General features: G+C 35.4%; 1 protein-coding gene across 1 annotated transcript in view; it reads left to right on the top strand.

The window, feature by feature from the left end:
* atrnl1a (attractin-like 1a) overlaps nucleotides 1–19,529 on the top strand; it is a 271,222-nt gene that overhangs the window by 221,299 nt on the left and 30,394 nt on the right. The window contains exon 28 of the mRNA XM_016457834.1: nucleotides 8,251–8,358. Coding sequence (XP_016313320.1) covers nucleotides 8,251–8,358 — 108 coding nt within the window. The remainder of the gene's footprint in view (nucleotides 1–8,250; nucleotides 8,359–19,529) is intronic.

Here is a 19,529-nt window from a genome sequence, read left to right as displayed (position 1 = left end):
AGTCTTCAGTGTCACATGATCCTTCAGAAATCATTCTAATACGATGATTTGCTGATTATCAATATTTAAAACAGTTGAGTACATTTTTTCAGGATTCTTTGATGAATAGAAAGATCCAAATATCAGCATTTATCTGAAATAAAAAGCTTTTGTAACGTACACTATTCCATTCAAATGCTTGGAGTCAGTATAATTTTTATAATTTTTTTGGGAAAGAAATTTTTGAAATTAATACTTTTATTTAGCAAGGATGCTTAAAATTGATCAAAAGTGATGATAAAGGCATTTATAATGTTACAAAAGATTTCTATTTCAGATAAATAGTGTTCATATCGATATCGGAATTATATCGTATCGACCGAAATTAAGAAATATATTGTGATATAAATTCTGGCCATATTGTCCAGCCCTAATTAGATGAGGGGAAGAAATGCATGAAGCTGTGTTTGCTTTCCAAGAGCAGAGCATTTACTAATGTATATAGGATTAGCACCTAGCTTTAATGTCACTCAAGTGTGTGTGTATGTGTGGTCCCTTGAAATGTGAGGTGATAAACTGAGCACTATAGATGTATTTAACAGTATGACTATACCTCTCTCTTTCTCTCTCTTTCACACCACGCTCACACATGGGAGCTTGTGAGTCCCTTAAGAATAAAATGGTACCAGTTTGTGCACAACACACTGTAGAGAGAAGCGCCAGTGGCTCGGAGGTAAGATTTAGTGCTTTGTGAAATGAGAGGCTGCTCTTTTGAGGAGTAATTGCACTCAGAGCTGTTTTGCCTCTGCAGTTTAGAAGGAGGAGGTGATAAAGGAGGGATGACAAGTAATGGAAGGAAGGATAACACACACCACGGCTGAGAGCTATTCAGAACTGATTTGAGAATTACTTTTAAATGCCAGTAGCTTTAAAATTAATTTGCCAAGTTTAAATTGAGTTAACAAACAGGATTGTAATTTAGATTTTAAGTTTGAGACATAAATGGAATTAAAATAGAATGAATTTCAAATAAATTCATACAGTATAACTATACTGTAAGAGTAGTTTTATAATATACCTCAATATGAATGTATGAAATGAGGCTGAGGAACAGATACGGTCTAAAATAAGATGTTTATAAATAAACTTTCATACATTTTAATTAACGTTTTTTTATCACATTTCTGCTTTTAATTCATGATATTTATGATCATATTGCAGGTTTATTATTTTATCACATTTTGCTTCATTTTTATATTACTACTTAAAATGATTATATAATTATATTACTGTATTATATTATTTTTCTACTTTATTTAATATTATTATATTTCCACTTTATATATTTGTTGTTTTTTATATTATCGTGTGAAAATTTCTTATTTTTCAATTTTAATGTTGTTTTTCTAGTTTTAGTAATTGTATTTTGCTTTTTATTCATTTCATATTACCATATTACTTATTATCACAGTTTTGCATCATTAATATTTTATTTATTTTATATTATCAAATGAATTTTTTTTATTTATGTATTTATATATATTTTTTTACTTCATTATATTATCATATTTTGCTATCAGTTATTTGTTTGTTTGTTATATATTTATATTTCTGCTGTTATTTCTTTATTTTTCAATTCTTCTGGCTATTTTGTTCCAGCACTCAAGAATCAGTGGAATGGCAGCCAGTTCTTAAATTCTGAATTTCGTGCATCACTGACACACACACACACACACACACACACACACACACACACATTGAGCTGTGAACAGCAGTGGATGAGAGGTGTCAGAGAGCGCTGATGATGAGGGTTAATGTGAAGTGAGGATGTGATGATGACCGCTAAATTGTCACACTCCTCCTCCTCTCACCGCAGTGTGAGATGTCAACAGAGTGTGATTTACTCTTGTGTCTACACTTTGCTCGGCACCCCATCCATTCTTTTCACATACTATCTAGGGGAGTAAGTGAAGTGAAGAAGAGAGAATGCCATTGCTCTTAGCTCCTTCATTACTTCTTCTCATCTGCCACTCCCCATCCCTCCCTTTCCAATCGGTTTCCCTTTTTTCCTTGCCTCATTTTCTCTGTCAACTGTAGACTTGGTCACGATCCTGGACTGAAAGTATTTGGCCCATTTATAAAGCGGTTGTATGAGTGCAGAGATGGATCTGACAATCACTTATATTCTGCTCTGCTCAGCAGAGTTACATAAAGTCCCCAACTGGACCTGTTAAAATGGAAGAAGACTCCTCGTCTGTAACCATTGATCTACTGTATTCACAATGTACCTTGCACATAAAGGGAGTTTTTATGAGCTTTAATGTAACTCGAAGAATCCTTTGCACTCATAGTACTTTGCTAGACCTTCATCTCTTCCACCCATCCCAACTGAGTGTCTAGAGGGTCTTGGTTTTGCTTATGTTCCACTTTGATTGACTAAGATCATGATCTTACTGATCTATCAAAGTGAGTTTATCATAGATCTCCACACTGATGTTGGTCTCACCTTCACTTTTGATGACAATGTCACACGGTGCTAATTAGCACTCAGCTGCTCAGTCAGATGGCATGCCTAGATTACAAACAGTCTTTTGTCTGGTCCTAATGTTGTCGCTGATGCTGAGATGTGACTTTGTTACAACAAATTTATGCTCTGCAATGTTATTTTTGCACCACAAAAGTGTTGCTTTGGGTTTCTTTTGGTGGATTCCCTAAAGCCCATCCTTGACCTTGTTTCTTTTTGATGGCTGTGGCTTTTCACTGGATTTGTATGGAACATTTTAAGTATTAAATTATAGTGACCAGACATTTTTTTGCCATCCAGTCACTCTTTATATATTACTCTGTATATAAAATTAATGACATATTAAAAATTTTCTTAAAGCTAATGTACTGTATGTTATGAATTATCTATGCTAGTTTAATTATAAAACTATAGAATTATGCTAGTGCTATCTCACAGACTTGGGTAATTACACAGTACAGTCATTCTGGTAACACATTAAACAACTTATACAAACTTATATATTTAAAAAAATATTAGTATACACTACCATTCAAAAGTTTGGTGTCAGTACTTTCTGTTTCTTTTTTTTTTTAAATAAATTTATACTTTTCTCAGCACGGATGCATGTAATTGATCAAAAGTAACAAGAAATGTATTTTAATGTTACAAATGCTGTTATTCTGAACTTTCTATTCAGCAAAAAAAAAACAACAACAAAAAGTTAAAAAGTATCTCCGTTTCAGCAGCACAACTTTTTTTAAAATAACAATTAGAAAAGTTTCTTGAGCACCAAATCAGCAGCTTAGAATGGTATCTGACGGATCATGTGACACTAAACAATGGTGTAATGGCTTCTAAAAATTCAGCTTTGCCATCACAGCAATAAATTACATTTTTAAATATATTAAAATAGAAAAAAAAACGATTTTAAATTATAATGATATTTTACAATATTATGCTTTTTTCCTCTCATAAATCGACTTTTAAGAACATTTTAAAAATTTTACCGACCTTAAACTTTTGAACTTTGGTAAGTTTGCTGAAGTGCAAGGCTGTGTAATCCAGCATAGTCATTTAGCAGTTGGCAATAGGATATAAATGATATATTGTGAAGCTATTATGCAATTAGTCCGTCATATGGAGTAAATGTTCTGTATGAGCTTTTAGTCTGTGTTCTGCCAGTTTACAAAAAGGCTTGAGGAAACAGACCACAATTATGATGCTTTAGGAGCAAAGCAACTTGGTCCTTCAGATGTTATTGAATAAAAACAGAGTGTGTCCTGTTTTTGTGAGACACCTTGTTTTTATGGTGACAAAAGAGCTTAATTTTCTGTCTGTGCTTGGAAAGTAAACAGGGTTTTCTGTTAAAACCGTGCTGGAATGAGCCGGAAATTACACTCTCTTATCGGCCAGAGTTATTGTGCACCATTCTGAAGAAAGGCATCGTGGATGTTTACAACGACCCACTATAGACCTATGCCTGGGTGCTATTGTCACCTAAGCTAGAAGGGTCACTGTGGTACCCATTCTATCAATTTGTGTTCAGAAAGGGCCTATTCATAGGTGTATGCTTTTGTTCTGTCTTGCATGCTTACAGGCAATGGATAACGGATGCCTTTGCTACACACATAATCAATTATAATAAAATAATTATATTGCAGTCTATAAAGAGATGTTACAGTGCCAAGTGTTTTTCTTCCCAGAATCAGGAAATGAACTTAAGTTAAAATCCCATTGTTGAAAAAAAGATTTAATAAGCAAATCATAAAAGCAGTCAAATCAAATTTCATGACTTTGGCTTTTATGCACTTTTGTGTTCTTGAAATTAAAATGGTAGAGCACAAAGAAGAATCGTTATGTAAAATTATGGTTTTCTGGAAAGGTTAATTTTATTGAAACTAAAAAACCAAAGCAAAATAACAATTGTGTCTCAGCAATGGCAGCAATGGTGTTTTATTGCTGAATGAATCGGGGTATTTGAAAGAATCAGTTGAATGAAAGATTTAATGACTCATAAAAACGTATAAAAAATATATAAATTATTGGGTTGTAGTTTTTTTTTTTTTTTATCTAGCTGCTTTGAATGCAGTGAGACTGCATGTGTGTATTATTGGGTAATTGGTTGATTAAAGGTTTGAGTTATTACATCAGCCTCAGAAAACATTAATCAGGATGAACCCAGGGGAAATGTCATTGATTAAGTAAACCAGCCTGGAAGCTGTGAAGTTCAACCATTACCAAAAAACCTTGTGTGTGATATTCATGTAAAAGTATGATAAAAGTCAGCTATCATTAATTACTCCTAAAAGTGGATTGTATTTAATCTAATATGCTGTATTCTTTACTTCTGCATATTTGTATTTTCTTCAGAAAGATAAATCAGCTGATATGCAGGCATTTATACTGTCAGTGTATAATGTATTACCTGGCTCCTTAATACTTGATTTTGATTGGTCAGGTTTGGCAAACTGCATATTTTTTTGTACAATAACGAACAAACTGTACTTTTCTTGTTTATATCTTTCATATCATTCCACAGTCTCTTTCATCTCGCATAATGAAATCATTTCAAACCAAATCAATATTTCATGTCCATTTATTTATTTGCTAAGTAGCTGTGTAATTAGCTGGATAAAATACAGTGAGCCAGTTATTATCACAGAAGAATCTTCTTATTAAGGATGATAAAAACCCTTTTATCGGGGGGTTTATTCTGTGACAATGACCAAACTGACTGTACATTAAGTCTTAGTATCTATCAAACAATTTTCTAGATGAAATTTTAATTCTTTGCATTTATTCTTACAATTAAACATCTCTTATTTATTTTACATTGTTGTCAGGAAGGAATCAATGCACAGCCAGCAAGACTTATTCTATAAAATTACGTTGATGTTCTGATGGTGGTATTACAGTAATCATTATATTCATCTTTGTGTGTGTTTTTTAAGAACTGTATATGAAATATAACTGACTTTAGTGTGTCTCCTACTTAGACACAGAATTGGTTGAATATCTGTGTTTGCATGTGCATTCATATTGTTTTTTATTGGTGTTTTGCCTCACATAATGTGAATCATTCCCATTTAGAGACTCACATCTCCCATAAGAACTGCTGTTTATACCTTTTGTGGATATGGATTTGTGTGATACACATTCTGTGTACACAGCATGAAGAGTGTGAGTTCATGTGATAAAAAAGCAATTGTTAGTGTATTCTCTCTGAAATACCAGTTTTCATTTGCTCTGTTCTGTGACATAAAAGCTACCGCAGATATTCCCTAGTTTCCAGACTTGTGATTTCTGATGTGATCTTTATTGTTGACTGTTGTCTTTCAATTCATAGCATTCTTATACAAGCATATTCTCACCACAGGAACCCACCGCAACCCGCCAAAATAAAAGCTTGCTGATTTTAGGTTTGAAAATAATGATAATCCATATAAAAAAAATGTAAAAGTTACATAAAAGAATTTATTTAAAAAAGATGTGAATGTGAATATTAGCATTATATTTTTAAGTGTGCTATAAAAGAATTGTATTTTATTTAATACGGTTTATTTTAAAATATAATAGTATTGTCACATTTTATTTATTAGTTTCTTTATTATAAAAAAATTAACAAAGTGCAATAATACTATTATTACTATTATTTTTTTAATATTTATAATGGGTCACACTACATGCATCCCTGGTTATTGCGATTTATCAAACAATTATTTGTATTATTATTATTATTAATTTTTTTTTCAGAATTGCAAGATGTAAGGTCAGAATTGTGATATAAACTCGTAATTTCAAGTAAATAAAAAACAGAATTGTGAGATGCAGACTTAGAATTCTGAGAACAAAGTCATTATTGTGGGATAAAAAGTTGGATTTACTTTTTTGAAAAGCTTCAATACATTCTTCTAGTATAGAATGCAGCATGTTCAAACAAAAAATGGTAAAGAATAATACATTTATTTTGAATTAACTAAGCCTATCAGTCTCGTACACACAGAGAAACAAACATACAACATCATGTGTCCCAGATGAGCATTGTTTACAGCATGTGTAGGTTAATTATGCATTTTATGGGCCGTTTACAAGCTCAGGTGAGAAATACCACAATGTCCTTCTCACCTCCTGATGGACTTGTCAGGGAGCATAAACCATTCATGCTCTGCTAGTGAGTTTCTTTGTCTCTTGACCGTGACACACACACAGCCATAGCCAACTTTAACAATCATCGCTGTGACTGTCCTATGAATCAACTCACAGCACCCTGCCACCCTTCACCTTGACTTTCTCTCATACTCTCATGTCTGTCCTCCTGAGAAGTGATCATGCATACCACTGTTTGGAACAAGAACATCCAGACTCTCACTGATGTGAGTGATGCAGATGCGAGTGACTCAAATCAAATTAAAAAAAGCCTGAGAAAACATCTGTTGTGACACATTTCTCTTCTAACTTTTACCTCAGTAAATAATTAATCAGTAAAAGTTTATCTAAGGCAGTCCCCTCGGTCCATTCGCCGTGGGGCCCCCTCAAGCGCGGCGATTAATTAAAAAAATATATATTTAACGCAGGGGCGGGGCTAGGGTTGGCCACCCCACTCACAACTGCTGCTTCTGTCACTTTTTCTCTTGACAAGAAGTGCATTTATTCAGTCGCAGAACGACTGAGAACGGGAGATGTTTCAGACGCGCGCTCCTCTTCACTTCAGCGCTAGGCGGCTACGGTACTGTGCTCGAAGCGCGTGCTCTTCAATTGCACGCACAAAGGCGCCGGCGCGCTGTAGCCTGTATCCTTTCATATCAAAGCGTGAAATAAACTACGTGCATGCAATGCCGTGGTCAGTTAAGTCATGAAGTTACCAAAAAGGCGATTAAAGCTGCCTTAAAACTGTGCATGCATGTAATATATTTTATATGAGTCACATTTAAGAACATGTCTCTGAAATGGTTTTCAAAACTGTCCTGTAGCAGCCCAGCACTGTCTCACACATCTAACACACCCGATTTAACTCTTCAGCTCGTGTTTATTTTAGCACTTCAGTCAGTGAATACGCAGCCTGCAAAACACTAAAATAAATATCAAAGAAATAATACAGTTAAACAAGAAAGCATCCTAAATAAGAAAGTTAAATACACCCTGCCTACAAGACGGAAAACAATTTGCAACTGTTACTGTTATTACACTTGTATACAAAACTTCGTATTATGCTTGTTATAGAGTGTGTGACGTCACGTGCACTATCGCTGGTGGCAGTAGACAACCGCGGTGGCAAGTGATCACCGTGGTGACGCGGTTGTCACGGCGACCGTCACAGCCCTACCACTGCATACACCCGCCCATAGACCCTCCTCAAAAAAAGACACCAGGAGAGTGATTGAAAATAGACAAAAGAGATGGACTAAAACACCAAATATAAATGTAAATGTCTTCCTCGTAACCAGGAACAGAAACCGAGTATCTGTATATTCTTCAGGTCAACCATATATTCATGAAAAAAAATCAGTTTGAAAAAGGAAAGTGATAATTTTGCCATTGTATCCTTTCAAATGTTAAAGTTGCCACAGTCACTGCACTGCTGCCCCGGCCCGCCCCCCGGAAAAAAGTTCTGGCCCATTTTTTTTGTTTTTTGCTTGTTTTAACCCCTGTATATTCCTTCCATTAATCCAGCACAAGGAATATACTCTTTATTATGTCTATTAAACAAATTTATGTAACTTATGTTTTTTTTTTTACCTTATTTTTATTTTTCTTTCTTTCTACAGCAACTAATGCGAGAGCGCCAGCAGATGGCCAGCCGTCCGTTTGCATCTGTTACGGTGGCACTTGAGGCTCCAGAGGAAGAGGAGGAGCTTCTGCAGGGCCAGGTGGAGGTGGGTACCTTCAATGATAGGCTTGTAGATATTCAATAGTTATTTACCTACTATATTTAAATTGAATCAATTCAAATAAGCATAAATGAGAACACCCCCTCTGAAGCTTAAATTCAGCAATTAATCTTTTCTCGTTTCTGTTTTAAGTATGAACATGTAGCAAAAGTAACACAGAAAGTTGTGACAAAAGGCTGGCAAAAGTTATGAAAAGAATAACTGTTTGCAACTTGTCTTTAAATGTATGATTGTTGTCTAAAACTGGAACTACCTACAGTAGCTAAAGCACAATAAACTCGTTTAGCCTTTTCCAATGCCCATATTTACATAATACAGACTTCTGGGAATCCATACTCTGATCTCACAAGATCAAGTCAGTCATTTTGGATCTAAAAGCATCCAAAATGGTGTGGCATGGCTGGGGGAGGAGTACAGTAAGAAGTGCCTGGTTCCCACAGTGAAGTTCTGTGCTTGTGAAGTTCTTATATAGGGATATTTGACTGCTGAAGGTGTGAGCGAGTTGTGCTTTATCAATGCTGTAATGAATTATTACACTGTTGAGTGATGTAATACAAAATCTTGAAACAGAAGAAGCTACCCTCTTCACATTCCCTGCAATGTTAGGTATTTTTCAACATGATGATGACTATATACATTCCCCCAAGGTGAAAACCTCCCCATTAAAGATCAGCACATTTAAGGAGGTCATCTCCAGTTAAATAGCATAGATGGGGTGATTTGTCACAAAATTGTACACTCAATGCCAAGAAGGGTCGGTAGTGTACTTAAAAGACATATTAAGTATTTAATCAAAGGTGTATTAATGTATACAACCCTTCATTTAAACAAAATTGGCTAATTTACTTATTTTACAGATGTTATCGACATATATTTTGAATTGTTTCCTTCCACTACATTACTTCCAAATATGTGCCCCTCAGTACTTGCAGATTGTGATGTCTCATCACTTAAGTTTATTCCACAATAATTTCTTCAGCCTTTGCATTTTTTAAATAATAGAAGACAGTGGAAACCATGAATTTAAAGGTATTTCCTCATTCAGAGATTTATTAAACAACATCTGGTGTAACAGTGTAGACTCCATTTAGCGTAATTGCATAATATACGGGTGAATATTGGCTGGTTAAGCAGCAAGACCAAAGCGCAGGGCCATCATCACATTTCATGCCTAAGTTGATTGGTAAGCACAGGCTGGGGATGGATGCCTTCACTGGCCCTGAGCGGTTCTCTCACATTGACCGTTGCAGTTAGAGTGGAAATGTTTGTAGTCCAAGTATCTTCCACAGCGATAAAGACAGCATTTGACTATTTTACACTACTTTTCTTTTCACGGTGTTTCATTTCATTGGTACATGTTGTAACAAGTTGAAGTGATATAAAAAAGATCACACACATTCAAACTGGTATTACTTGACATCAGCTTTACTTTGTCATTTTCCCTCATTTAACCAGAGTGTGATTGAAGCTGATAGCATGCCAGCTGAATTGATTTAATATATTTTGATAATATAGTGAGATTTCTTCTTCAAGTTGGCCCTGTTAGAGCGTCTTTCACTTATTTTCAAAGATGCATACTTTTTCAAGAATCTTTTAAATGCCATCTGCAATCATTGACCTCTTATAAAAGTCAAGCAAATGTTTGGCGATCTGTTATTTATTGGATGGTTCCTTTATCTTGCGCCGCATACATCTGCATGGTGCGGCTGTGTTGGAAGAGTGTGTTGGAAAAGAGCTCTGGGAACATATGCATGGAAATCTGGACGTGCTTTCAAAATACGCCCAAGCCTGTTAGACTTTTTTAAATAGCTGCGATATAATTTGAATCATACCAGATAACTGCTAATTGCTGGAATAACATACTGAGTGCTAAGAGTGTGCTAGACCTGCTGTGCTCAATATCTAGACTGAAGTGTGGGGAAACTTTCATTGACTGAGCTGTCCTTACTGTTACCTCTAGAACACTTCAGGTGCAAACAACATCTGCTGCACCAGAGCAACTGTTCTCTGAGGATTTTAAAAAAATCTAATTAAATAGGAAAACATATATACAACTATTATTTAAATTATTTTATTTTTAATTAATAAATGAAATAAAATTTATAAATATGAATCATTTTATTTATATTATTTTATATATTTATTTTATTATTTAAGACCCTGATTATCCTAAATAGGAACACTGTATTCACAAATAAGCCCCTTAGCACTCAGTTGTTGATAACTGTTTGATTGAGTTTTAAATCAAGAGTGTTAAATTATTTATGGATTTTATGAAAGTGTTCCACAATAGGATCTAACAACAAGCGTGAAATAACAAGCAAGTAAATCACTGGCTGCCATTTGCTAGATATGCTATTGTGCCACATCTGATTGCAGCAGCCTCTATGACCTTGTTGCATTATAAAACAAGAGGTGAGACATTAGCATAAATCTTCACATCAGTGTCCATATAACGTCCATACAATGTAATAAAACTAATGAAGCCAGAGCACCTGCATTACGCCAAAAGCATATCTCACTTTTTGTGAGGACTGATCGATCGCAGTCCAATGTTTTTGTAATGCTGGGAGAAATTAATCAATTTCAGATGTAATGTTTTAATGTGCCGTATTTACTTCCAGTGGGTGGTGTGGAGATAGACTAAAGACTATTTATGACACTTATGAGCTGTCTGACTGGGGAACGGCAACTATTATTCACACACGTGCAAAAAAGCACGTACACATTCACAGGCTTTAAAACATTAAAGGTGCAGGCTGCAACTTTTTTAAACACACAGTGCCATTTGGAATTTAGTATGATTTGTTTATGTTTTTGAAAGAAGTCTCTTATGCTCACAAAGGCTGCCTTTATTTATTAATTTATTTTATTTAAAAAATAGACTATTTTGAGTAAAATAATGTTTATACTTTAATATTTTAAATGTAATTTATTGCTTTGATGGCAGAGCTAAATTTTCAACATCTATTACTCCAGTCTTCATTGTCACCCTATGATTTGCTGTTCAAGAAACATTTCTTATTATTATCAATGTTGAAAACAATTTTGCTTCTTAATTTTTCTGTGAAAACTTTGATCAGAATTTCAGAATGAAACGTTCAAAATAAAATAAAAAAAATGGAAATATAAATATTTTGTAACGTTATAACTATATTTACTCTAACTTTTACTAAAAGTAATAATTTCTTTAAGAAATCTAAAACAGTAGTGTACATAAATAGCACTTAAAATGCACTGCAAACACTGAAAAAAAAAGAATGCCAGATGGCAGGTAAAACGAAAGAACTGGTGATTCTAAATATAATTAATTAAATACAATAGTAAATTTATTTTAAAAATCAACTATGTTACCCAACAAATCAACAAAGTCAACAAATTGACTTTGTTACCCAATATTATGTGTGTTATGTATGTCAGTTCTTATAAGAGCTTCATGCCAAGACTGATGCCTTGGTTCCTGACAGATTAACACCAAACTCTATTGAAATCAATAAATCTTCCAGTCATTTATTAGGTTGCATCTCTGTTAGGATGCAGCCATAGAAGACTGTTAATGTAGGCAGTTCATAAAGTCCATGCCAATAGGTGTCAGTATACAGACCATGAGCACTAAGACAAAGAAGACCCAGCCAGAACTGAAGTGCACCTGCAATTTCTTTCAAAGCATCTAAAGCAAGGACACATACAGTGCTGCAGGCCATGTGTCAGTTCATGTAAAAACTGTCTTCTTTTCTGCACATGAGCATTCTGTATATCCACTCTGCGATTGTAAAATGATGCTCTATTAAGTTTAGGTGTTGTTAGATTTTGTTTGGATTCTTAAGTTTTCAGATGGAATGATTACTCTCAAACTGGTAGTTTTACTGTTTTATGCCTATATACAGTAAAAAAAAAATCTTATTTCTGAAGCTGCTTTAATATTAGTCCGTTCCTTGAGATAACACCTCGCTTTCTCTTTGCTAGGCATCAGTTACTCGCTGTACTCTGGCCAAATGTGCTGTTGATATTAGGAAGCTGAGAGTGGTGGGAGCGATCAGGGAGATGACAACAGTAGTCCACGGAGCAGGGACCCAAACATCTGTTCTGTGAGCTGTCTGTCTCTGGACTGCTCTTATCAAAACAATCTCAGCTGTTCAAATACACAGCGGCATCAGTGCCAACTCTCATGTGCCAAAAAAAAAAAGATCCACTTGTCCCCGTTCTCCTCTCTATTTCTGTCTGTCATGTCTTGCTCATCAGCAGACAGCGGTGGATGACATTAAAGGGCACTGACATTCTCTACACACTTTCTCTCTTTCTCTCCATAGGCCGATCATCAGTTTTTAATTAATTCAGAATACTGAGAATTTCAGGAATGACAACAGCATTTAAATATAGGAGTGAATCCCCTATTTTATCACTTTATCGTGTATATGTAACAGAACCCACTCTGAATTTTTGGGTGTTAATTCGGTTGAAGAATGCAGTTGTCGCTCATAAATTAATGAATAAATAAATCCGAGTCCTATCAAAACCTGAATGAATTCATAATAATTAATTCCCTTACAAATTTAAGTAATCAAGTTATTTACAGTGTTGTTGTTTTCCTTTTGTTTTCTTTTGGTTTGTTTGTTCTTTTTTTTTATTGTTTTTGTTTGTTTTTTCCTCTGTTGGTTTGATTTGTTGTTTTTGGTTTGGTTTGGTTTGGTTTGGTTTTGATAAGGTTTGTGATTTTTTTTTTTTTTTCTTTATCTTTTTGTTTAGTTTCGTTTTGTTGCTATTTTTACATCTGCCAGGAACAGGGCCATTAACACTTTGACTATGTTGCATTTTCAAAACATTGTTTGTTTGAGTGGTTTGACAATAGGCGGTTAGTCCATGGGCACACAGAAGTGGCACATTTCACCTTGAAACAGCCATGTAGTAAAATCTATGATATCAGCAGACAAGGGAAAGTTCATCTTTTTGGTATTTTCATCTCATATTTCATAGTTTTTGGACACTTTAATCAAAGCTAGTCCTATGCAGTGCTTCGAGCAAGCTCAACATAATACTTAGCTCTGCGTTTCTAATGTGCATTTTGTCTGGGTGCTGATTTCTGTCACCTCTCATCTCATCTCAAACACCTTCTAGATCGATGATCCGTGAATGGTTTTTATGAGCCGTCCATAAATCCTACAGCTGCCCCAGAGTGCAACCACTCTCAGAGCAACACTGAGTACAAGTAGCAATTTCACTGTTCTGGAATCAGTGGGAATTGGGCATTGTCATATTTAACAGTGTACTTGTATTTTCCTTGGAATGACCCACAGTGAAACACACATTTGATTTACTTGATCAAATCTGGCATCAGTCTTCTAAACTAAATTAAAGGCTGAACAACTCAGTGTGCCATTTGACCTATAGTTAATCCTTGACTACATCACTTAACCCTTATTTCTAGGTTAGCAAATGTCAATTTCTTAATAGACTTAACCAAAACTCAAACCCCTATTTAACTGATCCTTAACCTGAACCTTGACCCTAGTCGTTCATGGTCCCTTGAGGTCAATGTGCCCTTGGAGAACATTTCACCTCCATCTGGATTCTTCTCAATCAAGCCCAATATTGGTGTCAAAAGGCAAGGCTCAGAAAAGTGCAGACACATATCACAGTCTATTATCCATATTAGCAGTTTTTTGTCTGCATTCTCTTCCCTGTTTCCACTCAGCAGTTTTGCTGCTCTGAGAAATATTTGACTTTGCCCGTCTCATGTTCAGCTGATCCTGTATGTTACTGTAAAACAGACATTGCTCCACTGCACAAGCCAGATAGATCCAAACCAGATGTTCTCTTGGGCTACAAAAGACTGACAGGTGAAACTAAATAGCCTCTCAGTCTGTTGTCCCTCCGGCACAGCAGGTTAACAAGTCAACATGTGCTTGTACAAGGTGACAGAAGATTGTATTTCACATTAATGACAAGGAAAAGAGGATGTTGATAGAAAGTTTGCAAACAAAATGTATACAGATATTCTCTACCTGCTTTATATGAAAGGACGATGGGAAAACTGTTTTTGTCATTCATATACAGTTAGGTCCATATATATTTGGACTCTGTATGCCAACAGAATAGAATAAAACATCAAGATCAAATTGAAGTGCAGACTTTAAGCTTTAATTCAAGGTATTGAACAACAATATAACATAAAATGCTTAGGAATTACAACCATTTTTATACACAGTCCCCCCATTTTAAGGGGCTCAAATGTACTTAGACAAATAAATAACATAAATAAAATGTTCATTTTTTATATTTTGTTGAGAATCCTTTGCCAGGCAATGACTGCCTTAAGTCTGGTACACCAGACTAGAGACTGGGTTTCCTCCTTTGTGATGCTTTGCCAGACCTTCACTGCAGCTGACTTCAGTTGTTGTTTGTTTGCGGGTCTTTCTGCTTTTAGTTGTGTCTTCAGCGAGTGAAATGCATGCTCAATCGGGTTGAGATCAGGAGATTGACTTGGCCATTGCAGAATAATCCACTTTTTACCTTCAAAAACACCTGGGTTGCTTTTGCTGTATGTTTTGGGTCATTGTCCATTTGTACTATTAAGTGCCGTCCAATCAACTTTGCTGCATTTGGTTGAATCTGGGCAGACAGTATATCCCTATATACTTCAGAATTCTTCCGGCTGTTTCTGTCCTCTACCATGGCATCAATAAACACCAGTAACTCAGTGCCACTGGAAGCCATGCATGCTCATGCCATCACACTGCTCCACCATGTTTCACAGATGATGTTGTATGCTTTGGATCATGAGCTGTTTCAAGCCTTCTCCATGTTTTTTTCTTCCCGTCATTTTGGTACAGGTTGATCTTAATTTCAGCCATCCAAAGAATGCTTTTGCAGAAGTAGTCTGGCTTTTTTTTTTTTAAGTCCCTTTAAGGCAAGTCATTTCACTCGACGGCCATCTTTGAAACGCCTCTCGGGCATGCAAGTGCAGCTCCTATCTCTTTGAATGGGGAAACATCAAATTCTCCAAATCTGTTTACCAGGCTTACTATTAAATTTCATATTTGACATCACCGATGAAATCTAACAACCGTCTCATAAATGTTGTTTCTTCTGCTCAAAGAGCATTAAAAAAGCTTAAGGCTGATTTATACTTCTGCGTCGGACCTACGCCGTAGCTTACGCATAGACGCACACCCATACGCCGTAGCCTGATGTGCACCTCTCCAAAAATCTAACAGCGCGTCAATTCTACGCAGACCGCAAGCGCTGTGATTGGTCTGCAAGAACCCCTCCCTCCATATGTACTTGAGTTTTGTGTGTGTTTATGTGCACTTTAATATATTTTAATGTTACACCTTCTTATATAAAATAAAACAAAGCAAAGAACAAGTGTCTTATCATTTATTATACTACATAGCATTATACATCAGTAGCTGTCTGCAACAAACAATGTTGATCTACCGTGGTACAAGTCCTTGTGCAGATTGAAAGAATGCCATCATCTCCTGTTCCGTTGTTGTCTCCTTTTTGTAGTTTTAAATAATGATTTAATGATTTGATACTTATTTGCTGCCGTCATGGCTATAATGCTTCTCCGACGAGCCGCTTCTTCTTCGGCTTTTGCCGTGGTACTGCGGGTTACACCAGCAACATGCCCGTGGACACTGCTGACTAGCGGTTTGCATGTGTACTTCACGTTGACGCGGACAACGACGCAGAAGTATAAATGAAAACTGACGCATAGCCTACGGCGTAAAGGCTACGGCGTAGGTCCGACGCAGAAGTATAAATCAGCCTTTATTTTTCAGGCTAGATGAGCCAGTGCGCATGCGCAGTCCTAAGCGCACGTCTCAGAATGCTAACTGTTTCTATAGCAACCAGGACTCCTAATGGCAGCTGCAGTGATGCACTGACTTTACCAATTAATGATTGGCTCTTTCATTCAGAAGGCGGGGCTTCCTTTGATAGAGCGGCCATATTGAGCATTGCATTTTTCCCTATTCATTGCACCTTGTGGTGAACCCTCTGTATTTGCTCTCGTGAAGTCTTCTCTTGATTGTAGACTTTGACAGTGACACACCTACCTCCTGGAGAGTGTTCTTCTATTGGCTGGATGTTGTGAAAGGGTTTTTCTTTACCATGTAGAGGATCCTCCGATCATCCGCCACTGTTGTCTTCCGTGGACATCCAGGCCTTTTTATGTTGCGGAGCTCACCAGTGCATTCTTTTTTTCTCAGAATGTGCCAAACTGTTAATTTGGCCACTCCGAATGTTCCTCTCGCTGATGGATTTGTTATGTTTTTGAAGCATAACAATTGTCTGTTTCACTTGTATGGAGAGCTCCTTTGACTGCATGATGTGGGTTCAAAGCAACCGCTTCCAAATGCAAATGGCACCCTTAGAATCAACTCCAGACCTTTTACCTGCTTAATTGATGTAGAAATAATGAAGGAATAGCCCACATCTGTCCATGAAATGGCTTTTGAGTCAACTGTCCAATTACTTATGGTCCCTTGAAAAAGGGGGGGAGGTACATATTAAAGAGCTGTAATTCCTTAACCTTTCCTCCAATTGTGATGAGAATACCCTCAAATTAAAGCTCACTTTAAGCCCATATTCATTATAATCCATATTCATATAACTGTAACTTCAATACGTTTTGGTCAACAGCTAAAATAATAAAAATTGTACCTGTGTCCAAATATATATGGACTTAATTGTAGTTTTGCAAAGCTATAGGATGTCAGTAATATTTTTCCCCTTATTTAAAAATTAAAAATATATTTAATAAAATACAATGTTATCTGAATTAATTACATGATATCCCATTTAATTAGTCATATATATCAATATTTGTAAGTAATTTGTCATTTGTATGCAATATTAGTCACTTTTTTTTTTTTTATATATATTTATATAATCAATTATATCATTAATTTTGTAGCTATGTATGTATATAATTATGATCAAACTAATTTTTTAATAATAATTAACATATTTTGTGAAATTATTAATTATTATTTGATTTCAGTGACACTAAATTAACATTAAATTTTATGGCCAAATATTAATTGAATTGGAAATTAAATTATATTTTTCCTGCAGGCAAGAATTCTGATCAGTGATTGATTTTGGTTACTGACAAGCAAGCTTTCTCCATCAGTACTGTACATTGCAGTCACAGTTTTATTGGCTGTTCAGCCAATATTAGTTAAAGAGAGTCTGGGAAAGAGCCATTAGCCGATGGGGCTGGTTCAATAGTGTTGTAGTCCAAGGGTCATAAACCTTTCATCAATCAATCCATTAGCAGTCTAATATCACTCTGTGTTTTGACTCTACCTGAGCTCTCTCAGCCCAGAAAAGATAAGAGTGAATCTCATAGTTCTCTCATGTAGGCCTGATTGGTCAGTGTGTGTAATTACTATGTGTACACACACTGTCGATGGATGTGATATACAGTACAGTATGTTTATTTAGCACAGATAAGGGAACAAAGTAAATGATATTCAGGTGAAACTGTACTTAAAATGTTTTTGGGTCATTAAGTTTGATTGATCGATGACTGATAAGGAGTGTCTATTTTGAAATAAAACAACTGGAACATTGTGTTTGAAATATTTAGTTAGTGTATTCAAACAACTTTAGTTGACAGACACATGCTGCACTCACTTTATTTTGCCTGTCTGACTGAAATAAATAGATTTTATTCACAAATGTATACATTTTATTAATTGTTAAATTGATAGATGCAATCAGTTTATTAACTAATTGTTTTATGTAGATAATGTTGAATTAAAGCCGGTTTGTTTCTGATTTATGGAGCCAAAACAATATTTATTTATTTAGTTGTTGGTTGATTGATTGATTGATTGATTGATTGTCATAACTGTTCACCTAGCTCCAGATGAAGAACAGTACCTGTGTAGTAGGTGCAGACTAATAAATTTAATTTATATTAATGTCATTATAAGATACTTTATCTCTAAGTAAATGTACTATTAATGCATTTCACACACGTTTTCATCTCACTGACCTGAATTGACACCTTTGTCATTTTTCAGTGACGTACTGCTGTTTGAAAAAAGGCTATGATTCCTGTCTGCCCTAGAGATTAGTAATGCTTAAGACTTAAACCCTCGTTTGTCAAGGAGATTCAGAGTCTTAGGTCAAAACCCCTGAAGGGGCCTGTCAAGAAAAATGCTTTCATCCAAAATGCTACTGCTCATCAAGAACGTCTTTACAAATCCTGATTGCTTCTTTCTTAGCTTCTAAAGATCAAAAGGTCTCCAAAAAAATCTCCAGGAATGCTGTTACAATGCATTTACTTTTATGGATTTGACAGATACTTTCATCCAAAGTGACTTGCTTTGCATTCAGAATATTTATTAATAAAAAATGATAAATATATTATGTTTTAAATTGACATTTATTGGTTTAACATTATATTTAACATGATTTTTTTTTTTCATTTGCCTCATTTTTAATATTCATGCATCCCAAATATTTATTCATTTGTATGTTGTTTACACTAACACAGAAGTACGAAACAGATAAAGATTAAATGAAAGGAAAGGAGATTAAAAGAGAAAGAGTGAGAGAAAATAAAGAGTAAAGACATGACAGTTTGCTGTATCTTCTAGAGACAGAGGCACTTTACATATAACTGTGATAAAGGCTTCTTGACAAGCTTTAATCTGTGCTCAAATATGTTGTTTTGCAAAGCTTTATTTTTGCCTAGACTGTAAGTAATTATGTTGTTCATCAACAACAGATGCCTTCATGGCAGACGCCATGGCCATGGGTTGAATTTGCATCATCTTCCATAACTGGCAGAGGGCATTCATATGTCGAAGCAGGTTTAGACGGCAGTTGGTTTCGCACCCGTAAATTTCTGCATCGGTGAATTTAATTTCTTTCAGTACTTCCTTAAACTGCCTCTGCCTCTCCATTAAGATTTTCTCTTATTTCCTAATGACAGCTATGTTCCTTCTCTCCCTTCGTGTTTTTAATCAATAGCTTAATTCTCACAGAGAACCGAAAAAATCAATATTGGATTTGGAGCAAACAGTTTCTGAAATGATGGGCCGTGTAATGTTTCATGCTTGTTTTTCTTCCGCACTTGTGAGCCGCCCATGTCTGAGACTCTGAAAATACATTCATCTTCACTCGTAATAGTGGGA

This window comes from Sinocyclocheilus anshuiensis, unplaced genomic scaffold, assembly GCF_001515605.1.
Source record: "Sinocyclocheilus anshuiensis isolate Anshui unplaced genomic scaffold, SAMN03320099.WGS_v1.1 scaffold63, whole genome shotgun sequence".
NCBI lineage: Eukaryota > Metazoa > Chordata > Actinopteri > Cypriniformes > Cyprinidae > Sinocyclocheilus > Sinocyclocheilus anshuiensis.
This window is presented reverse-complemented; position numbering and strand designations above follow the sequence as displayed.